General features: G+C 36.1%; 1 protein-coding gene across 1 annotated transcript in view; it reads left to right on the top strand.

Moving 5' to 3' along the window:
* The window catches only part of LOC116508359 (B-cell lymphoma/leukemia 11A-like), a 33,165-nt gene extending 17,110 nt beyond the window's left edge, over nt 1-16,055 (top strand). Inside the window, exon 3 of the mRNA XM_032216943.1 lies at nt 15,643-16,055. Coding sequence (XP_032072834.1) covers nt 15,643-15,737 — 95 coding nt within the window. The 3' untranslated portion in view covers nt 15,738-16,055. The remainder of the gene's footprint in view (nt 1-15,642) is intronic.
* The last annotated feature ends 2,424 nt before the right edge of the window (nt 16,056-18,479 follow it).

The raw sequence follows: 18,479 nt of genomic DNA, 5'->3' as shown, positions 1-18,479 counted from the left end.
AATTATTATTTTTTCTTAAAAAGGATATGTGAATTTCTAATCCTTAAGGATATGACCTAGAAAATAAATTCTGAAGTGATGAATATTTGAATAGCATATTTGTTTATTAGTCTTGGACTAATCTAAAAAGCTCTAATTTTTAGAAAATGTGGATACCCTATATGTTTTATAAGTTGATATAGAAATACATGAATATTGTAAATGATGTGTTGGGAATATCTGTCCTTTTGCATCTTGAAGCAACAGGATTGTATATTTTGTTGGTGGAAACCTCTCCCTCCCTGTAAATATATTTTTTTTATTCTTTCCATTCAATCATGTCTGATTCTTGGAGACTGCCTGGGCAAGTGTCTGCAGTTTTCTTGGCAAGGTTTTTCAGAAGTGGTTTACCATTCACTCCTTCTTAGGGCTGAGAGAAAATGACTAATCCAAGATCACCTGCTTTGGTTTGTCCATAAAGCAGGACTAGAATTCGGGACCTACCAGTTTCTAGCCTGATGCCTTAACCATAGCACCAAATTGGCTGTCTAAACATGTATGTTAAAAAAAATACAAACCAATAATTCTTGTTTTTCTTCCATAATAATTGAATGACTTTGTTTCGTTTGGTCCAAAGCATGCAGCCTCAGGCAGTCAGACAGGGGTTCATACACTGTGCTAAGATATAATGTGATTTATTTGGTGTCAAAATAAGGTGTGAACTGATTCCCCTGTGTTTTGTAAATGATTTTAAGGGATAGGTTTGTACCTCACTTGAAGCCTAAAAATGGTCACACTATGAATTCATACCTTCTGTGAACAAACTGAACTGGCCATTTCTTTCCATCACATTACTGATGATGGAGTATTGTTTTCTGTGTCTGAGGGCAGTAAATAGACTAAGGAGTAAGATACATATTGATTTGGATCTTAGTTTAAATCAGAACTTCCATTGCAAATGGTAAGTGTGCTGTGCTCAATTTTATGACCACATTGCTGCAGTGGTGAAGCAAATAACTTATTTTTATTTAATATTAATAAATTAATAAATAAATTAATAAATATTATTATTTATTTATTTAAGTAAATAAGTGAATCCTTCTCTCACCATTGTCTTAGTTTGTTGGAAGCTGGTTGAGAAGGTTACAAATAATGGTCATGTGACTCTGGGATGCTGCATCCATTATAAATATAATATGTTGGTTGTCAAGCATTTGAATATTCATCACCTGACTGTGAGGACCCTGTTGCTGTTGTAATTGTGAGGACTGGATGTACGTCACTTGGTTCAGCACCATCGTAACTCTGAACTGTCATTAAACAAATGGCTGTAAGTCAATGATTATCAGTATCAGGTTGTCGGCATGTGCTATCAGTAGCAGTTATCTAACTGAAATCCAGTTAATTTCAGCAGATTGATTGTAAGGCATTAGGACACAGCCTTGGTTATTGTGATTGCCTTAAATGAGAACACCTCTACACTTTTACTTGTCCCTTTTTCACTTATGTATCATGTACTCCTTTGTTTCCTTTTGTCTAAGGATTTCTACTGCATTACTTTATGCCCCATCATAAATCTGTCCTCCAGTAAACTATATTTAATAACATCTTAGCATCCTATTAGATAATTTTCACTGCAGAATATTTCAACTGATCAATGTAAAAAGAAATAGATGCAATTTTTTCCTTCTGGGATAACAGATGGAAGGAAGTTCTTGTCTACTTCTCACATGATATAGTTTTTTTGAGGTATAAAATAATAGCTACAAGAGATAATAAAATATGTTTAAAAATAAAAACATTTTAAAAAATGTAATCATTTAATCCTAAATTTAATTAAAACAAGCTTTAGCTACTTCCTGTAAAGTTTCCTTTTCCTGAACTAGAGTGATGGGATCTACATATAGAAACTTGTGTTTTAACCATAACTAAATTGGCATTGAAGCTTTTCATTTGTCATATTAAATTTGCATGAACATATAAAGCGTGCATAATTTTATTTATTTTATTTTCTCTGCCTTTATTATTTTCATAAATAACTCAAGACATCAAATGCTCCTTCCTCTTCCAATTTTCTCCACAATGACAACCCTGTGAGTGGGTTGGGTTGAAATGATGTGACTGGTCCATAGTCACCTAGCTATCTTTCTTGCCTAAGGCAGGACAAGAATTAACAGCCTTTTGGTTTCTCGTTTTGTTCTTTAATACTTGCAGTATGTGAGAGGGAGGTTTTTGGACTAGGAGGAAGCTTTTTTGGTTGCTAACTTATGCCTCCCCTTTCAGACCTCCAGCCTTATATAGGAGTTGGTTAGAGTGTAACCGCTGTAGAATGCAGCTGAATGATCCTGGGAAAAGGTGTACTTGCTTTAAGTACTTGCAAAGGGGGTATTTTTCAGCTCCTGAATGTTCTGAAACACCATTTTGCTTCTAGTCTGAAGCACTGGGCAGTCTTACTAGATACAGATGTATGATAGAATGTGTAGCAAAATAATTCTTTCTCCATGGAAAGTTTTAAATTAGACAAAAATATTTTTGCAACATTTGCAAAATGTTGCAAGTGGGATGATGGGAATAAGAGATATAAACCCTTTCCTTTTGTATGCATGGCAGTTGATTAGGAATATCCTCTGTCATAACCTCCCAACCATTTCACCATGCTTATAATGAGCAATGCTGGAGTTTGCAAAATGATGGTTTTCTTTGCTCCTACTGCATTAAAAAAAATTATTTCAAGGAATTCTTTGCGGTAGCTTTTCTTTACATTCCTCATTCCAAGGTGATGTTGAGTCAGGCTGTTGAGGAAAGGAACTGAGATATGCATGCCTATATATATATATGTCTATTAATGTGGTAGGGAGGTTTAGTTCTAATTCCTATGGGGATTATATGCTCCTCATTTGTCCTCACAATTAGAGTGCTGCAGAATAGATTTTGGGTTTGAGCTCAAATGGGCCCATGTTTTATCAAATGCAATCTAAAGAATATTAATTTCCCTTAACCATCATACAATAATAAAGCTACATACAGCAGATTAATATGGAAGCTATTTTGGGAATTGTAGAAGATTGATATCGCCTAGAGAGAATGAAAACAATAGCAATATTTTCAGCATGCTAGATTTTCCAGAATAAAATGAATCTGATCCACATTTTTAATTTTTATAGAATTAAGGCTTTTCTCTAACTCCCCATTAGCCATTTAAAGAATTGTTGTAGACATTTCCATAAAAATAGGATAAGAAATACTTTCAGATACTTGTTTGAAATAAGTTTTACCTAAGAATTGCCATACATTAATTTTTAAAGACAACAATTCTATATCTGATTGAATGAAACAATAGGGACACTATCATTGCTACCTTTGTGGTCTATTTTCTTCCTAGCCAAACAAAAACCTCCCCCTTTATAATCAGAAGTAATTGTTGGTCCATTTCCCTGTTTTTGTTTGTGTATAGTAAAGCTCTAAACATGTCTTTTACTTGGGAATCAACAAGATTGTCTCCCCCCTTTAAAAATAATGCATGGAAACACCTGTCAAATAGTTAAATTAAACTGAATGAAATGCATGAACAGTGGGATGAAAAAGAATGGCTCCCCTATCTTTGAGTAGCTAGAAACACTTTTTAAAAGTGGAAATAAATGAGGTATCAATTAGGTGTTGATTTTGTACTTTCTTGATTGTGCATAAGATGTCTGTTAGCTCCCCTAGGTAATCTGATGCAATTCTTTTGGAAGTTTTACGTGTACAGTTTACTGATTTAAGCAAATGTGCTTTTGTAGGCTGAATGAATCAGTGTTGTTGAAATTTGGAATATGCATGTATGTATGTATATATATGTATGTATGTATGTATGTATGTATGTATGTATGTATGTATATACATACACACACACAAGCACACACACGGAGGGAGAGAGAGATAGAGAGATCAAACATCTTAATTTTTCGTTCAAGATAGAATATCACAAACTGTATCAAGAAGCAATCAAATTTTAATCTTTCTATAAAATTATGATGGGAATATGCTGGTGCTTTTGTAGATCATCATTGTCAGCATGTTGTTTTGCTTCAGATAGGCAGCAGTCTTTGAATTCATCCTGGAATACTTCAGTGTTGATGATGATGACAAAGGGATGCCCAGGGAGAACTGGTCAGTTATAAACAATGAACACTTGTTTATATGGTCTTGCTTTTTTTTAGTGCCACTATTGAAAAGGTTATACTGACAATTTAACTTTGGAATTAAAAAGAAACATAGATGCACACACACAATTTAAAAGCTTGTTTAAATTCTTGATCCTTTATTCCACAATTCAAATTATATTGAACCAAAAAAATATATATCTGAAAATAAAAATCTCCAAGCAATATAGGTTTCCTGAAAGAAATACATTTTAGAATCCCCTTCCTCCACATATTTTTTTTGCCCTGGGAGTTTCAGTTTTCAGTTGCTAACATCTTTTCAGTTTAAATAACAAGATAAAATATAAATTAGCTTTAATTGATGAATCAGTATGGGTAATCAATAGAAGCTTTAATCACAAATTTAAATTGCCATCAATTAATTGGCATAATACAAAAAAGTTTTGGAAATTTCAAATAGGGTGCATTCTTGTTACCAACAGTATTAAATTTTGTCTGTTTAAGTTAGGTTCGCCTCGCACATATGTGCTAGTTGTTCCTGATTCTAGGGGGCAGTGCTCATCTCCGTTTCAAAGCTGAAGAGCCAGTACTGTCCGAAGATGTCTCCTTGGTCATGTGGCCGGCATGAGTAAATGCTGAAGGCTCACGTAACGCTGTTACCATGCCACCAAAGATGGTCCCTATTTTTCTACTTGCATTTTTACATGCTTTTGAACTGCTAGGTTGGCAGAAGGTGGAAGAAGTAACGGGAGCCCACTTTGTTACGTGGTGCTAGGGATTTGAACCACCGAATTGCCGACCTTTCTGATCGACAAACTCAGCGTCTTAAACTTCATAGTTGGGTTTTTCTTCATTCCAATTTGTATGATAGTCAGAAGTTTTATTTTCAGATTTAAATTTTATTACTTTTTACTTAATGCAAAGAATGTAGATCAAGGATATTTAGTTGAAATTCTCAGAAGAAGGATATCTTAAATACTGTTTGACATTTATTTATTTGACTTATAAACCACCCATCACACATAAGTGACTCTGGGTGGCTTATAATAAAATAGATAAAAACAATATAATAGATAAAAGAATACAATATATCATATACCTAATATGAAATAAAAGAACATAATTTGTTAGTATTTGTTAGCAGATCTTATTAGTATATTTGATGTATTATGTATCAATTCAAAAGACTAGTCTCATAAATTTGGTCCATAAGAAACAAAGAAGTTTTGTTTCCTAACTTGGTATATTAGGGGCTTTATGCCAGGTAAGAAATTAAATTGCTCTTAAGAGAAGCTGCCTGTCACTTGATGTTTCTTCACAAAAACATTTTACTCAGTTTTTAAAGCTTTAAGCCCCAAATCCAGCCTGAAGATGGCAAGTGAGACCTCGCCAAAAGGTTGCCAAGACAATCTCAATTTTACATGGGAAAAGACCCGAATACAACAAGACCAGCATACCTACACCCGTGAAAATCTACGAAAACACACACACACACACACACGTATGTATGTATGTATGTATGTATGTATGTATGTATGTATGTATGTATATGTATTGTGTCACAACTCCTGGTATGCCCAAATACGGGAGGGAGCATACTGCTTCCCTTTTTCTGTCTTTTGGCTCACCCTAGGAGAGGGTATATATAGTGTTTAATAGGTTGTTATTTAAACTCATTCTTCATGAGGTAAAAATAGGTAAGTGAAAAATGCCTTTCTAAATTTCAAATGTCAAATGACAACTTACTGATATTCATACACAAAACTGTAAATTATGTTTTAAGGGCCAGTTTGGTGTAGAGGTTAGGATATCAGACTAAAAACTGTAAGACTGTGAATTCTAGTTCTGACTAAGGTAGAAATGGAGTTAGCCACTTTGTCTCAGCCCATTGAAGGAGGCAATGGCAAACTACTTCTGAAAAACCTTGCAGGAACTTGTCTTTGAGAATTGGACACAGTTGAATGAAGAAAAAAATGCTGAATAAAATATGTAGCATGTAAGATAGTTTAAGAAAAAATGGATGCCAAATACTTTTTTTTACACATTTTGGATCAGTTACACATGGTAATTTTGTTGATTATACCAGATTTTAAATGTACTGTATATAATTTATATTCATAAAAATTCTAACATAAACTATAGAAATCAGTCTACCTTTAATACATATACAGGTGTGTGCGCATGTGTGTGTGTAATATCAGAGCAGAAAAAAAGGTTCTTTAAAAACATGTTTATAACAATCATACAATCAACGTGAAGATGCTATTTATAGTAGAAGTATAGAAACTATAATACAAACATCAAGCATCCCACACTATTCCTAAAAGCTCTGAATGCAGCATGATAGAGCCCTTTCCAAAGTTTTGCTGAAGTGTAATTTTTAATGCAGTTGAAGAAGATTGTTGAACACACGATAAGTCATACTAATTCTATTTAATTGCTCAATTTTAATTAAATTTAACTTTGAATTAAATTAAATTTAGCTTTTGTCCCCAATCATTTATGTATCCTGGGCACACACATTCTCTGCAGTATGAACTACTCTGCATGCTTCTGAAAAGCCAAATAGCTTATTTTTAAAATATATTTGCAGTTGTATCATATCCTTTGTCGCAGAATATGTATAGTCAATTTAGGCTCATATTCTTACAAGGCATTTCAGTGAAGGCCATTAAATTTATTTATTTTAATTATATGCTGCCTTTCAAAAGTTCTGTGTAATTCTGTTCCTTCTTCACCCAGGACAACAAAATTAAAATTGGTCACATTGGATCAAATGTGATGTCTTTGTTAAGAAGAATTTTTAGCTATACTGTTTCCTCACTAAATAATTATATTGAGACTTTCAGTAACCTTTTTAAATATAAACTAAGCCTCCATTTTCATAGCGAACAAATTGTAATGTGAATAATGTGAAAAATATCCAACACTTAAATATTTAGAGGCTTAATTTCAGTTGGTGTTGAGGATTTCCAGAATGTATAGGGAAAGATGAAATATAAATAGGATCATAAGACTGGGGGAAATTAAAAAAAATGGAGAAAGAGGCAAAGAGGCATTTTGCAATTTGGCTATTAGGTTATGATAATGTAAATTGTATTTCTGACTGAACACAGTTGTTTGCTGTTGGTTCTGCTCTAAACACGCTCCATAAAACAGGTCATTTTCCCCCTATGTAAACAAAAAGTGGCTTTAGAAGTTAAGAATTATAGGTTCTTGACTTTTAACTGAGAAATAATTGTCCTGTAATAAAATGTGTACTGTTTATTTAGTGGTAAGTTTTGTATAATACTGGGAAAGGAAGTAATAAGGAAAACATTGAGTTTTGATAAATAGACTCTAGAATGTGCTGTCCTTTTTAACTTCAACATTTGAGGAGCTTCTAAGGGATAAATTTCTTCTGATCTTGAGGCTTCTATGACTGATAGCAGGGACCAAAAATTATAGTAATAAAAAAAATCTACATTGTTCTCCATATAATGGATGGCATAACAAGTTAGCACAAACATGCTTATTTGTACAATAGAGATAAAAAGATTACTGTATCAAAACTAATTTGTTTGTGGAAACTGCTTTTAAATTTCTCATGATGATCAAGGAATGAAGTTATGGATTAGCATTTCATATTATTTTCAGTGGTAGCCAAGTGGTGGCTGGGAAAAATATTCTTGAAATATTTACCTCAGTATCTAAAGGTGAGCATTCAAAATGTCTTTAGCTTTATTTTAATCAGGGTTAACATGAGTGAGTTGTCTATCACACATTCATATTGGCAGGGAGGGGGTTATACAGTAAAACATTTTATTGATGTTTGCGATTTAATTTTGAAATTTAAACATAATTCATACAATACATGTGTAAATGGTGTCATGTCAAGATTTGCCTGAGGTATTTAGGTATTCTCTAGTAAAATCTTATTAATAATTTTTATAGAGGTTAGGGTAGGATTTTCCCCCTGTCTTTCTCCCTTAGACCTCCCCAAAAATAACACACTAAACCCATGATGGCGAACCTATGGCACACGTGCCACTGGCACGTGGAGGCATATCTGCTGGCACGTAGGATGTCAGCTGTAGCGCAGATGCACAGCTGGCCAGCTGCTTTTTGGCTTTCCGGAGGGCTGGGGGAGGCTGTTTTCGCCCTCCCCCAGACTTCAGGAAAGTCTCTGGAGCCTGGGGAGGGTGAAAAATGGGCCAACCAGCCAAATGTTTCTGAACTTCAGGTTGGCCTCTTGGGCCCGTTTTTCACCCTCCCAAGGCTCTGGAGGCTTTTCTCCCCCGCCACCAGAGGAAATGCCAAGCTCAGTTTGGAGGTGAGTAGTGCGGCACATGTAGGGGTGAGTGGGGAGGGGGGTTGTGCGTGCATGCACATGCTTTGCATTATGGGTGCTGGCATGCGGACGCACTATTGCATGCATGCCCTCACATTTTTGGCACCCAACAACAAAAAGATTAGCCATCATTGCACGAAACCATTAAAGCTTATTAAAATAGTAGCAGACATGGAAAAAAGGTAACAACCATATTGAAATCATAGTATTCAGTTTTCTTTATACTTTTTTGGGATAAAGAAAACTTACTATGTACATAGAATCACGATGGATGTTCTCTGTCAGGGAGATACATGCCTCTAAGATTTGAGATATCCTGGAAACTCTAGAAGCCTTCCAAAAAGAAATATGATATGGATACAACTTCAGAAATTTCAGTTCTCCAGACATCTCCCTGTAAGTGTCTTACTTTTGTTTTTAATCCAATTTCAGTTTATTCCTTCACAATCCTTAAGAAAGGGCTTTTTGATATTATATGGGAAAGAACTGGGAATTATAAATTAAATGGTTCTAGCATAAACTGAATGACAGTTCACCCTGAAGGAAAACAACTTTTCTCATAACGTGTGGCTCTTAAAACTTAAGTTTGGTGTACAATATCACATTTACCTTAATGTTAGAGCAGTATTTTGTGATTCTTCTCTGAAACTGCCATTTTAATTTAGAGGGCATTTCTGCAAACCAGTGTTTTTAACCCTTTACTGATTTAGTACTATTTATTATGCAGGAGGATAATAAAGAAATTATTGTGCTGATACATAGTGACTTTAGCCATTGATTTATGACCATCTGCTTAATGACACTTCAGAGTTACAATTGATCCTCAAAAAACATCAATCCATTTTGGAAGTTACAGTACTCCCCCCACAAAAAGCCAATTAGAAAAAATGAATTCACTTAGCAATTGAAGTGTTTGCTTAACAACCGTGGTGTTGGCTTAGTTCCACCATGTATGTTTAAAAAATCAGGTCTAGTCACATGATGGCTTGACGTATGACTGCAACAATTTATGACAATCATTCTGGGCTCAGTTATGGTGGTAAATCAAGGACTACCTATAGTTAAGATACCTGGATTAAAATAGAAAAAAAAATTGAAGTTTGCTTCATTCTCATTTGTAGGATAAGAGTAGGCATACACATGCATTTATTTGTGAAGAGTTTTATTTAACTACCAATATACTTTAGGACTTAAATTTTGAATTGATTTAATTGAAAGATTAATTGCCTAAACAATAGAAGGCAAAATTTAAATAAATTTATGTAATTTTAATTGATTGAAAATATTTTTGGTTTCTTATTTTAAAACTAGTTTAAACTGATGATAATATGATGGGTACTTTAAAACATAATGAAAATAGACAAAACTAACCTAGCATGTGTTTATTAAATTATTTATAATTCCTTCAGTATTTCAAAAGGGCACTTATATTTTTTCTTTTATTTTGAGTACATGTATTTAATTGATTAATTGTTTAATTTGTGAAAAGGCGAGTTCTTCCAACATTAAAAGTTCTTCAGTAAAGCATATGGTTGTAAAGGATTAATTCTAAAATAATTTTCCATTGATATTTTTACATTCAAACACCTGTTGAAATAAAAATACCTTGTGTTGCTTCAGAAGATGCTAAGATTTGGACTTTCCTGAGCCAAATGCTGCTTGGGGGGGACCTCTTGTAGTGAAATATGCCACGGATATTTGAATTTGCTTTTTCATCTAGATTCAGTTGTTGATGAGTACAATATTTTTGGAATTATTACTAACCTCTCTGTCACTGGAGGACATTAGTGATAAACATGTAAACTCAGTGAGAAGACTGATAATAATATTTTAAAAAAATGACTCAGCCCCCTGTTTAGTAGAATTATTTGGGGGATAGTGTTTGAACTAGATCTTTCATGTTCAGTGTAGAAAATTCTGAGTACTATCAAAAGTTTTTTTTTAAGACCCAACAATCCCTATTTAATGTATGGGAAGCATTATTAAGAGGCTTAAGGTTTAGATTTGTATTTTAAGAGAAATCTATTATTACACTAGGCGAAATTATAACAAATTTCAAATGGCATTGCTTCAGAAATTTAACAATTAAAAACAATATTTTGGAACAAACATAGAAGAAATTATATATGTGGTTAAAAAACTTAAAGAAACTTGTAGAGCAAGATCTGTGTTGAGCAATATATGTGCTAATACTATAACTGCCTTCCGTTGTGCAGCTTGCAAAGTATCTATCAGCATCTGCTGTTAAATATTGACAGGATTCATTTTTATTTTAGGTAATAGAACTCAATATCATAAGAGCATATAACTGATTAACCTTTCTTGCTGATGATTAATGTATTTTAATGTTTTTCACTAAAAATAAATAAGTTTCTTTTTTAAAAATGTCATTCATTATACTCATATGCCTTTATTTCTGTCTCTTCTAGATCACTTTGCCTTGCTTTCTTTCTAATGAAGAAAGCTTGTTCTCGCTTTGTTTTTAAAATTGGTGCCAGTGCACATTGACAGTAATTTTATAACACAGTTAATATTTACATGGAAAATGCAGCTAGAAGGGAGAACAACTTGGTGGGAGGTGGAGGTGGTAGAAATTTTCTTAATCTTTTTTGGAAAGTAGCTCACAATATCACTCATAAGCTGTTTATGTTGCTTTTGATAAATTACCATGTTTAAAAGCATGATTGGCACTGAAGGGTTTAGGGTTTTGAATAATATCTTCCGAATTGTTTTTATTCTCTCTCTTCAGTGCCTTTAGCTTAGCTTAGAGGCCTCTGTTGAAGTTGTATTGCAGTCTGGATGACAGAAAGATTTTGCATTAAAAGAAGGGGAGAAGAAGGAGAAAATCATAGGAAGAAACCCCCTTTTTGCTTTTTGGACGAATCTTCCTGATAATTTGCTAAAGCTCATTTGAATTTTAAGCACTTCTTTAATCTTCAAAGGCTAAATTGCTTTATGAATATGCATGGTGTGGGCAGACTTTAGTTCATTACCTAGTTGTAAATTCTAATGACCATTAGGTCCTTGCAGTAATTGCGAATTGTTTTGCATTTTTGATTGGCCTATTAACATGTGCAGTCTGCACACATCAGGCCAAACTGTCAGGCTGCTGAAGGAAAGGAGGAGAGAGAAGGGGAGGGGGGAAAAGGTGAAAATTGTTTATAGCACTAAGATTCTTAGATTTTTTTTTTCAAACTCAGAAAATTGATGATGTAGAAAAAAAAATTAAAGCAGTGTTTTCAGCACCCCCTTCCTCAAGATTGAAAGTTCACCAAGAGATTTGACATATTTAATTTACATGATGACTTTGCACTCCTTCATTAATGCAATTTGCATATGAAGCTGTTGTTAATCACTTTTGATCATGTTTTGTGTATTAGCTGCCTCAGTAGCTCTTCTCCCTTGGATGCTCCAGTCGAATGCAACAAAATGATGCCTTCTTTCTTGCCAAGTTTCCTTTAGTGAATTGAGGAATTAGATGTGTAACCTGGAGTAATTAAGTATATTTTATCTATTCTCTTTTAATGTTAAGTACAGTTTGTGGAAGTGTAGAATTAAATTGCTCCCATTTGGGGGAGACATTTCTTTTAACAAATTTTAGTTATATCTCCATACAGTCATGTACATACCTTTTCTCTTAAGTGAAAAAGGTACACTGCCATGAAATACACCTACTATCTTTCCCTCTTGAGTAACCTGGAAGAAGTAAAATTCATTCTCTTTTTTTATTTGCATAATATGTTAAAATCTTAGCTGCTGCAAATGTGGATATGTTATGTTATAAAATTTGGAATACAGTGCATTGCATTTCTTTCTTGCTCTTCTTTCTGCATTCAGGGTTTACCTGTAAGAAATAGGGAATAGGCTTATATATAGGAAGGGGGTAAATAGCCTCAACTGGTGAACCAGAGTCCACCTTCATGTAAAATGGGAACTTGTTAATTTATGGGAGTGAAATGGGTTTCCCCTCCAATATATTGCAAATATTTGGTTGTGTCTGGATCCTAAAATTAAAGACCAAGACCAAGGACAAAGCACAGAATAATAGGACAGTGGAGTGCAGGGTGACCAAAAGGGCCGAGATAGAGGAGAGATAGGCAGGTGGGTGGGATTTGAAGTGCATCCTGCAATTGTAAATGGGACAGGTTGTCAAACAACCAAATATTGAACATGTGAACATATGGGCACTGCAGTGGATTTAAATTTGAGGGCTGGGTGTAAGTGCCATTCATTCAGCAATTTTGTAACTTTAAAACGATTGTTGAATGGGAATATTGAAGACTGTCTGTATTTGATGTTCCTCAGTTGAGAAGATCAGTAATAGCATTTGAGTTTCTGTAAAATCTGATGCTTGCTGCTGTTCAGTGCTTTGTTACCAAGGACAAAGAACTGATGTAGGAAAAATAAAGGGAACTGATAAAGTTCAGCACTGCTGACTCTGGCAGGCAGGCAATAGTTTTCAAGGGTTTAAAGAAGAATTTCTTAGCTTAGCAATAAACTGAAATGCAGAGCATTTCCTTATCTGTTAAGCTACAGCCATTCCCCCATCCTGGCCTAACATACATATCCTCATTTGTGTGATGGTGGTGAAACTAAACAGCTCGCATGATCTATGTGACAATCTTATATCATTTCCTAGAATTTACTACAGCATCCTGGAAAGTATTCCTAGAAAGTAGACAATGTAGAATGTTTATAGATCACAGGTTTATGAATTTACAGTTAGGAAACAAAGAATGCTACCCAGTCTGGGTATTTTGTACTAATCATTTCAGAAGAAATCCGATATGTATATATATTTATTATATGTTGGAAGCTGTTTCCTTTGTCGCAGTGGATAAGAGACAAGGTGTTTCTTCAGTGCATCCAGCACCTAAGCCCCGAGAAAATGATATTGATTCAGGATTGGGTATAAACTATCAAACTTTTGTTGGTATGAAAAATCTATTCAGAAAGAAATGTGTGTGTGTGTGTGTAATTTATAAATTTGATTAGTAAACTTTTAAATAAGTGAGGAACAAGGAATTTCAAAAATTGAATTACTTAAGTTAATTCCACTTGATATTTATTTATCTATTCTGTTCATTCATTATTTACTACAAAATAGACTGACTAAGGGGTTATGACAAAGAGTAACACTTCTTGCTTTTCTAGATGTCCCAGCAGCTAACGAGTGGCAGTTATGTTGAACTTAACTAAAGGGATGAATGCTAAAATATATTGTAGGTTCTTGTAGCTTGTAAAGTACAATGGGATACATGTGAAGTGTAAGTAAAGATTTGTTCTGTGTTTGAGGAATAATTACAGAAGTTAATGCAAGAAAAAGTAGGCAATTAAATTCTTCTTTCCGTTGCATTGGTGTTGTCTTTTTAATTTTTCCATATAATTTTTGCTCAGTTCCTGATATGCTTGATAAATATTGTCAGCACCACAAAGTTTTTATGGAAACCGAAATTTGTAAAGTAATTACAAATAAAGTGGATAGGCAACTTAATACTTACAGCTTTGATAGCTTTGAGTGTGGTTCCTTTTCCCAGTTTTGCCATTGATTTGGGATACACGGAGTTGTAATAAAAAAGTGAAAGAGACCATCTTTTTTATACGTACGGTATTGTTATAACATCTACTTTCCATTAGTAGTTTAGAACTTCCATAAGTGTAACTAAAATAATAATGAATCAATGCCAGTGCTTTTGAATTAACTGTGGCTTATATTTTTGAATCTACTCCAACATTTTGTTAAATCTCCTTCTATCTGTATCCCCACCAGTTTACAACTGAGTGAATTTAAAAACAAAATAAAAATTTCACAGCAAGAAAATCAGAACTAGATGCTGTGACAAAATTATGGAAATTAGCTAGATTTGCATGTAATTGCATATTTTTGCCTAGTTTGTTCTGTTTCTAGGATTCAGATGCTGAAATATTTATGCTGTGGACTGTGTTTAAAGTAAGAATGCTGATGGGTAAAGTAAGGATGAAGGAAGGGAGGTGGAAGAAGTGGGAACTGAGAAGAGTTGTGAGATGGAGTGTAGCACTCCCTACAAAAAATGATTTGTATTGAGTAGTGGTTTGCAGTTTTTGGAATTTAAAAAAAATGACTAGATTGATAAACAGAGTAAACTAACATGCCACTTTAAAAGTTCTTAATTTTCTGACCTATACAAGAAAGCAGAAGAAATAGAAGCAAAGAAGGTAAATATCTATGCAGTTATGTGTTAAGTTGAAAAAGTGTATAGAATTTTTCTTCCTGTACAAACTTGGAAATAGAAACTTGGAAACACCAGGTTAACATTGATAAGAATAGAAAGTTGTGATTGGTTATAAGTTGCTGACTTTGAGTTACTGATATATGATATTCAAAATGTCCCTAAAATTTCTAGTTTTGAATTTTTTTGTCAAGTTTTTTAATATACATCAGTAGTTATAAGTTCCAAAATTATTTTTATTAATTTATTGATGAATAAATGAATTTTATTCATAAATGAATTTTATGTAAGATTCTGTTTATATATAGAATAATCTTTAGAGTATTTTTTTATTGCTGCTTAGAGTGCCTTGCCAAAAAAGTTGAATTTTTCAACCTATAAATATTTGCAAATATTATCCATTAGTTATTTTGCAAAATATATTATACTCCTGTTCATCATATGAAAGGTCAAAGAAAGCTATAGAAGGTATTGAAATGGATGCTTTACAACTTAGGATCTGGTCTGTACTTGCATTAATGTTGTAAACTGCCCAAAGTTGTCTTGTAGCAAGATAGGCAATAAACACATTAAACAAACAAACAAACAAACAAAATGATTTTGACAGTGTTTGATAAATTTTTTGAAGCCTAGTAGTTGCTTGATCATACCTAAGTGGAATTGGTTCATGTGGTGAAAAAATAGAAGAAATGGATAAATGGGCGGAATGTTGGATTATTTATTCAATATTTTTTCTCTTAAAGAGAAAAAAATTAAATGTATGTTTGGACACTTAAGTTTAAAGTTAACAGATTTAACATCTCATTTAAAAATTGTTACAGTATATCTTTAATAAAACTTTTAGAAAGTCTTTTCAGCATCTGGATTAGTCCACTCATCTTTTCACTGAATAGATGATCTGTCATTTACCATATCAAGTACTTTTCTTTTGGTTTTTCCACATTTTCTGCTGATCATAACATCAAATACTTTTATGGTCTAGAACGGGTCCGCAACTTCTGGTCCGTGGACTGGCACCAGTCGGCAGCATACCAGAAATCGGGCTGCGCAAACAAGCGCAGTGCAGGCAGCACATGAAATAACATTCCCATCGGTCTGCAGAAAAACCTCACTCCATGGAACCAGTCCCTGGTGCCCAAAAGGTTGGGAGTCATTGGTCTAGAACAATTAATGAAAGTGAGAAGGAGTGACTATTTTGCAAAAAGCATTAATTTGCTGTTTGACAAGTCGCTTTTTGGGGACTCCAACCATATTTTTAAAATGTATCAATTAATACTTGCTGATATTCAGTTGTGAATATATTTTATGTATGTATGTGGAATGCAAATAATGTAAACTTTTGAGATTATAAAATGGGGTCCTTCTGTGAGTTCCAAGTCTTTTTTATGGATAGATATGCAATGGTTCTCCATAGTGGTGGAGAAAGCATCCAGGAATTGGTTAACTCCATCTGTCATCCAATCGGACTGAGTCTGCAAGCTGTGATAACACGCCTCATCTGGTAGCTCCTCCCAGCTTTTAGACTCAGTCTATCTTAGGACGAGACATGTTTTTTCTCTTCTTTACTTCCACTCCTGGAAAAATAACAACAATCAACAAACCTTGAGGTTTGCTCCCTTCAACAACAGGTTAGAACAACCTCCCAATCCAGCGAACAGGGCTTTGAGTCCTGTTTTGCTGAAGGCCATGAGGCAGCAGTTCGGCTATCAGCCGGATAGGGCAGCACCCATGAGCAACACTCTGGAATGTTGACCCTAGGACTGCATTCCATTTTGAAGCCATTTTGAAGACGCATGAAGGCAGCGGACACCATTTTGGGCAACATCTCAGTGCCGGGTGCCATTTTGCAGCAGTGCTGAGCCAGGTGAGAGCTCACACCGTGTGGACCCTGCGTCAACCCTTGACCGTAGGCAGACTGCTCCACTACCTTCTGCCCCTTTAGATACTTCTCAGGTGAAGAGGGGTGATAGGAGTGATCTTTGTTGGGTGCCCTTTAGGCCTTAATAATGGTGGCCACCATTTTATGGGACTCAGCCACGGCGACCTAAACCCCTCAGCTCTCCTCCCCCCATAAAGGGGACACTGCAGGGACCTCGGGATCGAGACCTGCAAGGAAGCAAGTTGCCCCTGAGTCACGGTCCAGAGGGCGCTCTTGGAAGGCCTCTGAGGCCATGGAATGGGCTGAAAGCTGGCACCAAAGGGCCTTAGATTGTGAATTTGCCAAGGCTCAGAGAGAAGCAGCAAGAAGAGCCTCAGATCAGCGCTCCATGGAGCAGGTCGGTGCCAACCTGTTCAGAGAACTGCTCCTCACTTGCAATAGCCCTCAGCAGGCCGAAATGTCACACGACAGGAGGAGCTGCCATCCCCTTCTGTATCCCATCACCCTGAAGAAGGGGGGGATTTCTTTTAACACTCCCATCAACCAGAAAACAAAGCCAGGCATAGGCGTCCCAATTCAGAGGCCACCTTCATTCTGACTGCAGGGGGGCTCAGCCCTCAGCAGCCAGCAGAGACTATTCCTCCTCCCAATATGGCAGCCATTATGTCTGAAGTCATTGGACAAGGTATTGCTGCAGGCTTGCAACACAGAACCACCTCTGAGGCTAAATCCCTTGTTCACCTGGAGTCTGAGAACCCCAGGACTTCTTGCCCCCTCCGGAGCACCTTCCCTCTGTATCCCCCAGTCAGGCTTTCCTGTCAGGAGATGAGGAGACTCACAGGGACTCAGACCTGTTAGATGATGAGGGACTGATCCCACCAATCAGCCTTTGTGGGCCTCTTTTGTCCTTCCTTATTGAGACCCCTTGTTTTCAAGGCTAGAAAGGTTGCCAACATGAGAACCAGTCAACCAAGGCAGGAGGGAAACCTGGTGGACCCTCTTTTCTCTGAGCCAGCTGTAGAGAAGGAGGTGCTCCCATCCCCCAGGCTACTCCTGGACATAGTACAAAGGCAGTGGACCTCCCCTGGGTTGGGACCTTTCCCAAACAGTCAGGACAAACATCTTTATATTGGTCCGGATCTAGCCAAGGCTCTAGAAGTTCTCACAGTGGACGTCCCTTTGGCGGTCATATCCACTTCCTCTCCTTTGACAGGAGAGGAAGAAGCTCCAGAAGAAACCTTCCATCTGGAGGACCAAAGGTCAGAGCAGACTTGGTTGTCAGCCACCAGGCTGCTGTGAGTGGTAAGAGCTTCCACAGCGGCCTCCTTCAACAGAGCTTCATTGCTGTGATTGAAGCAATTACAGGAAAGGATTCCCCCAGGTAACACTAGGTTCCACCAGGAATCAATAAATTGAAGGCGGCAATGGAGTCCTCTGCGGATGCATCCCTGAATGCTGCTCAGTTTGCATCCAAATCCATTGCCTCTTTGGTGGCAACTAGGCATTTCCTTTGGCTCTGGCGGTGGCAAGCGGATGCCAGGCATAAGTGGAGACTAGCATCTGCTCCTTCTCAGGGGACTGCTTTTTCGGGGACCCCTTAGAGATCCTCCTTGTCAAATCAAGGGGATAAGCCCAGGATATTGCTATCTCCTTATCGGTGGGCTAAGCCTCACCCTTTCCCTTATTATCGATGCTCTCCCTTTCGAGGGTTGGACAGTGGATTCAACCTCCCCTGTACGCAGAGACAACTCCCCTCTAGGCAGCAGCAGGATAGGGCAGGTAGAAGTGGCCAGCATTTCCCATCCAAGAGTTCCTTCAGGGGTGGGGGAGGTCTCCCCTTTCGCTGTCAAAAGTGACTGCCTAGAGAACCTTCCCATTGGGGACCGATTAGCTTTCTTTGCCAGCCGATGGCAGGAGATGACCATGGACGCCTGGGTCAG

This window comes from Thamnophis elegans, chromosome 4 (genome assembly GCF_009769535.1).
Source record: "Thamnophis elegans isolate rThaEle1 chromosome 4, rThaEle1.pri, whole genome shotgun sequence".
Taxonomy (NCBI): domain Eukaryota; kingdom Metazoa; phylum Chordata; class Lepidosauria; order Squamata; family Colubridae; genus Thamnophis; species Thamnophis elegans.
This window is presented reverse-complemented; position numbering and strand designations above follow the sequence as displayed.